Source organism: Ascidia mentula, chromosome 3 (genome assembly GCF_947561715.1).
Source record: "Ascidia mentula chromosome 3, kaAscMent1.1, whole genome shotgun sequence".
Taxonomy (NCBI): domain Eukaryota; kingdom Metazoa; phylum Chordata; class Ascidiacea; order Phlebobranchia; family Ascidiidae; genus Ascidia; species Ascidia mentula.
In genome coordinates, this window is record NC_138568.1 from 7,646,699 (window position 1) to 7,652,877 (window position 6,179).

General features: G+C 37.9%; 2 protein-coding genes across 2 annotated transcripts; one reads left to right on the plus strand and one right to left on the minus strand.

Annotated features, from left to right (window-relative positions):
• LOC145895486 (putative oxidoreductase MexAM1_META1p0182) lies at nucleotides 1–1,594 on the plus strand. Its single transcript, XM_082984293.1, has 7 exons — nucleotides 1–37; nucleotides 206–339; nucleotides 458–592; nucleotides 747–843; nucleotides 954–1,064; nucleotides 1,124–1,160; nucleotides 1,378–1,594. The coding sequence occupies exons 1-7, from the start codon at nucleotides 1–3 to the stop codon at nucleotides 1,592–1,594; spliced, it is 768 nt and encodes a 255-aa protein (XP_082840419.1).
• A 380-nt stretch (nucleotides 1,595–1,974) lies between these two features.
• Nucleotides 1,975–5,308, minus strand: LOC145894175 (mitochondrial-processing peptidase subunit beta-like). The gene is made up of 11 exons (XM_082982662.1): nucleotides 5,149–5,308; nucleotides 4,774–4,986; nucleotides 4,391–4,520; nucleotides 4,203–4,315; nucleotides 3,958–4,091; nucleotides 3,752–3,899; nucleotides 3,455–3,559; nucleotides 3,265–3,398; nucleotides 2,937–3,002; nucleotides 2,602–2,776; nucleotides 1,975–2,269 (listed from the first exon to the last, which is right to left on the minus strand). The coding sequence occupies exons 1-11, from the start codon at nucleotides 5,215–5,217 to the stop codon at nucleotides 2,129–2,131; spliced, it is 1,428 nt and encodes a 475-aa protein (XP_082838788.1). The 5' UTR covers nucleotides 5,218–5,308; the 3' UTR covers nucleotides 1,975–2,128.
• Between the last annotated feature and the right edge of the window lie 871 nt (nucleotides 5,309–6,179).

A 6,179-nucleotide genomic window follows, 5' to 3' on the forward strand; every position in this document is an offset into this window, starting at 1 on the left:
ATGAAAAAGTTTGAACGCAAAGTAGTACTGGTTACTGGTGAGTAAAATGATGACAGCCTAAATTGCTTTTATTTACTTACTGTGGCTTACGTTTTAATTGTTGAAACGTTACGTGTTCTTGCAAGTTTTCGCATGGCTAACTTCCATGCTTATGCATAAAAACACAGCTAACGGCGACACACGTTTCTATTTATTTAATATAAAGGTGCGTCCAGCGGTATTGGTGAGGAAATTGCGCAACGTTTTGCAAAAGAAGGAGCATCCTTGTGTATCACTGGAAGAAATGCGGACAATCTGAGGAAAGTCGGCTTAAAATGCAAAGAACATGGCTCACCAAACGTAATAAACACCTTTTTCTTTTACGATAGAAATCAAATGAACAAAAAAAACATCCAAAGGCTATAGTCCCGGCCAAGATTTTGGCAAATTATCTATTTAGTATTGGCATACATGTCAGGTTGTAGAAGTTGTGGCGGATCTTGCACTAAATGACAGCTGCCAGCAAATCATATCTGAAGCATTGGAGAAATTTGAAAGACTTGACGTGCTGGTGAACAACGCTGGGATAGCACGAATTGGAGGCATCGAAAATGTGAGCAACTCAAAATATAATTAATATCACTCTTAAACTTGAATAAACAGCATGAATATATACGGTGTTTGATTAAAACTAAGCCTGCTATTTTTACAAAAAAAACGTCTATTTTATACTCTTTAACATTTCTACTGTTTCATGATATTTGCAGGCTACTATGGAAGACTACAACGACATGTTCAATGTGAATTTGAAATCAGCTTTCTTTGTCTCCCAACTGGCAACTCCATACTTAAAAAAAGTTAAAGGTTTGTGTGATTTCACCCGCTTGAAGGTGACATGTTTTAAGGTGGTAGGTGTAATTCCAACGCAAAAATATCGAATGATCATATATATAGTAACATAAACCAAATTACAGGTTCTATTGTAAACGTGTCCAGCGTTAGTTCGACAACCTTCTTTTCACATTTACTTGTCTACGGAATGACCAAATCAGCAATGGACTACTTCACGAAATGTACAGCACTCGGTAATATTAAGTTTCTGCAGCAACTTGGAACCGATTGTCTTTACCAAACGTTTTTGCAGAGCTCGCCCCAAGCGGCGTGAGGGTGAACGCAGTCAAGTGAGTAAACGTGCTTTTCGTTGTTTTTGTACCCAATGATGTGGTTCTCTTTTCATTCACTTAAAACTATGTTGGTTGGACCCGTTACAAAATAAATTAAAAAAGCTAAAATTAACTAATGTGAAAATCGCAACTTCAAGGTAAGTGCATCAATATTCCATTCAAAAACTTGATACGTTTTTTTGCGCATTGTTTTTTTTTAAAAAAAACATTGCAGTCCAGGAGCTGTCAAAACAAACATCCACGCTCATCGTATGACTGACGCTGAGTTACAAAAATACTACAAAGATGTTGCGGCGGAGCATCCACTTGGGCGGATTGTGAGTACAGGGGATGTGACTGATGCCGTGATCTTCTTGGCTTCCGAAGATGCTTCAATGATAACTGGAACTTGCTTGTTAGTGGATGGCGGAATGTCACTTACAAGCGGATAAAATTACATTGATATCTTTATGCAATAAATCGGCTGATCGCCTTTTTTGCACGCAAGGCATTAGAATAGCCTTCCGAATAGTGGCAGACAGCCTTTACTGTACACATGGACATCCGTTTGGATCTTTCCTGTATATACGCCTATTGATTAAACACTTACACATATTCTCAGGAGTTGGATTTAAAACAAAATATTGAAAGTAAACTCGTCCCACCCTGCATTTTTTCATAAAAGCAAACATTGTATTTGGCACTGAAGTGAAGACACTGCTTCTACCTTTCGGGTCTTCTTGAAAGCAGCTTGGTGAATGACCGTGGTCTGTCGGCTTTCGGGACAAATTACTTCTCACGCTGAGTAAGATACAAAAGGAGACCACACAAGTCAGACGAACACGAATATATTTTACTAATCCATCCGGTCGGTTGGAACGAAGGCAACCAAAAACAAAAATCAGGCGTGTTCGTATTTTTCGGATCACTTTAAGTCAGTTTAGAACAAAATAAAATGAAACAGCAGGATAGCAAGGGGGCTCAACTCAGTGAAACACCTTGTACATTTTAGCACGGATGTTCCCGTAGTCGGGCAGAGCCTCAGTGGGTCCGATGGCTGCAACAGCAGGGCAGGAATCCCAGACGTATTTGCCCATCACACGTTTAACGTCACTCGTTTGCACGCGCTGTAAAAAAATATAGAAGAAAATTAATGTGGTTCGGGCGTTGTACAGTACATGATTGGCTTGGAAAGAAATTGTAAGAAAACCGCATACTGTGTGTAGTTCATTAGATTAGAAACCTTAGCGGCTTTATTTGATGTTAACAAATTTATACAAACTTGTCTTTTGAAAAAGAATAGTTTTGTTGTATATTTTACAAAAAAGTTTGAGCATATGCATGGGGACAATCTTTATAAATAATTGAAAAATTAAATGTTCATTACACAATTTACAAAAAAATACGGTCTTTGTTTCAATCTAAAGCTTCGCAACCCTCAGTCTGATTTGTTTTATACCTTGATGCGTTGAGCAATTTCAGGCCATGGAATTCTTCGACCATAGCAAAGCATCTGCCTTCCAATGTCCTCGCATATCGGTGTGGTGCCATCAAGCATCAGAGCCATGTTGGTAAGCAGAGTGTTTTTGGCTCTGGATACCTCGAAGTCAGTGAGGTTGGTACATAACCTTACCCTGAAAAGTCACCAAAACAAATATTGACTTATTTGGCTTTACCAAACACACACATTTCACCACACATTAAAAACATTATTGTTTAAAAATCAAAATTTGGTTACTGATAGATGTAATTTAACTATAAGAGGTGTTGGATCAAACCAAACAGTTTCCCTACCATTCGTCTTGTACACGAATGGTGCAATCATTCAAGTGGTCATTGTCCGTTACATAGTATATGCCCCTGTAATTCAAAAAAGCAACAATTTTAACTGGTTTTAGTTTAACATGGGATTACACAAAGAGTCAGACCTCGTTAATTCAGACTACTTTGTTTTCTCAAATAATATCAGCCTATTGGGGTGACATGATTAACAAAATCAAAAAGTAATAACGCAAAAAAAAACATAAAAAATGAATCTGTTTTGTAAGTTTTGTGCCAAATCTTGGATGTTTTAATTGATATCATTTGTTTGCACAAACATTCTATAGTATGGAATCCATACCATAGTCCAGTATCAGTGTAAAGAGTGTTGAAAGACTGGAAGCTGACACAGAGGTTCTCATTGGCCATCCTCCTCACCAAAGGGTTGGGAAAATGGGAACCATTGACGGAAGATCGATCCCAAGTACCAATTATCTGCACGGCAAATTAAACATGTCACGTCTATAGTACTGTACGGTAATTGTACTGACCTGGTTGGCAATCATCAAAATAATGGTATCTGGATGTTCCCAACCAACACCCTCAACTGCCATGGCAACATGCACAAATGGCATGTTGTCGTTACGGTGACGTATCTATGCAAGAAAAAAAATTACATGATTCTGTATATACAATGTGTACCTGTACTGTACATACGTCAGAAAACCACTTGAAAATTGTATATACAACTCATACTTGGTTCATAATTCATATTTGCTGAACTAAACATTGTTTTGAAAAAACAAAAAACTTTATTCCAAATAATGGACATGACACAAAAGACTTACATCACTCCCCGTGAAGACACAAGGAGCAAATACGGAAGAGACTTGTGCCTGATCTTGGGTGACTGACGTTCCAAAGAATTGTTTTGCCAAATCCACAAGTTTGTCATGGTCAACACCACCGGCTGCAGCAAGCACCATTCGCGAAGGACTGAATGCAGTTTTCATGATAAGAACTCAATTGTACATTAATTGTAGCTTTTACTCACTTGTAATGAGTTTTGATGTAGGTCAAAAGGTCATCACGATTTATTTTCTTGATGTTCTCTGATGGTCCGAGGATTGTGAGACCAAGTGGGGTGCCTTGGTAAGCAGTTGCGTGAAGGTAATCGAAAACCACTTCCTGTCATAAAACAAATAAAGGTTACTTACCTCAATATTTACTTTACAGATTCTATTAGAACTAATAATTAAAACTGCATACCGGATTTAAAATGTTAAGTATATTTGGCACCTGTTGATTTTGTTCAATTTCTTCCATTTCACGTAGAATAACCCCGCGTTCCCTTTCAATTTCTGCTTCTCCAAGTGTGCTGTTTTGTATGATATCAGCCAGGATCTCCACAGCTAACACAACAAGTTTTTTTTTACATAAAACATGAAAAAATTATTTAATTTATGAAAAAAAATTGCAAATTTTACCTCTGGGCATGTCTTTGCTAAATGCCTTTGCGTAGTACACAGTCTGCTCCCTAGATGTATAAGCATTAAGATGGGCACCCATGTTTTCTATTTCCATTTCAAGATCTAGCTGGCTGCGATTTTGGGTTCCCTGTAAAACAAACGCAAGTATACATTACAGGTTTTTATTGATAACTGTCAAAAAAGACTTGACTTAAATTTTAAATTATTAGGTTATCATTCAGTTATGTCCATTTCTTAATAACTCAATATATACATAACTCACACAAAGAGTGCAAAGGTTACCAACTACTGCTTAATACGGATCAACTTAGAGCTACACCATAAACATGCATACAATAGTTAACCAACAGGTGATTAACCAAAATTCATTAGCTTTATACCTTAAATGCCATGTGTTCCAGAAAGTGAGCAGTGCCATTATTGTGGTTTTGCTCATATCTGCTTCCTGCATCAATCCACAAGCCAACTGTGCATGTTGACAAGCCAGAGTCTTCAGAGGCCACTCTCAAACCATTTGCAAGTTTAGTGATCCTTGTTTCTGGTGTGTTAACGTGGACAGCTGGTTGCCCCGACTGAAATCTTTTCAGAACACCCTGAAAGAACAAACAAATGATTAGATATTACCACTAAATCAGGTAATATTTTATGTTCAATTTTAACTCCACAATACTATTACTAGCTATGGAAAAAAATTATGTTTTAATTACATGCTACAACACAAGGTATTACTATACACACCACAGTTTACCACTCACCTTGTTTTGTCCGAGTGTGCACTTTCTTAAAGTTCTAGAGAATTGATTCATTGCTTTGGACGACAACATTTCGGACAATGCAACCCGTCCCACACACCAAAATTCTAAAATAAATGTCCAACTATTTATCAAATTTACTTTTGCAGTAACCTTGCGAGTTTTGCGAGATCCGATGATCGGTATCAAAAAAACGTAAAGTTGATGGACAGCGTAACATGTCATTTCGGCTTGCTTTTTCATAATTTCTTAGATTTTTTTGGATAAATTCAAGGTACGCAATGTAAATACGTACGTCAAAATAAATACCATTCGGGTGCTTAATTAATTCTACTTGGGATAGATTTTATCAACTATAATGAGCAATTAAAACGTGTTGCTAATCGTGCCTTTTCCCTTGGCTTTAACATGCCACTCATCCATTTTAAGCACAAAACACAGCTGCTGTTCCTACTACGGCCTATGGCCGAGGGACGTGCCAATCCAATCACAAAATGTGGATCCGGTCAAATTGTGGGTATTTTTTTTAATATTCGACCGAATCCGAATATTGACCGAGATTCGTACGTTTAATGCGGTGGTTGGAATCGTTGGGACTGATACATGCACGAAAATGTAACGCTACGAATCAAAGAATGGAATTTTGCGCACAAATAACGAAGTATGATAGAATTATGTCACTACAGCGAAAATACAAATTCTGCGTGCGATTTCTCGCAAAACTATCCTATCAACCGAACGGTTTTGGCATATATATAAACATTTTTCAGCATGGCCTGGTGGTCATCTGACTATACGCGGCTTATCGCAACCCATCACTTTCCAGTGCTACTGGTTTCGATCCTATAGCAGACGGTGATTGTCAGTGAGGAAATCACATGGCCACTAAACCCGATAACCCTTCGGTTTTATTGGTAGGCCTACTGCAGGGGTTGGATAGTTACCCAATAGCCTAGTGCAATTTTAATTTTTTATAATTTGCCCAATAGGCGAACCCAGTTTTGTCGGCAGGGTTAGCCACCCCTGTTTTAAGC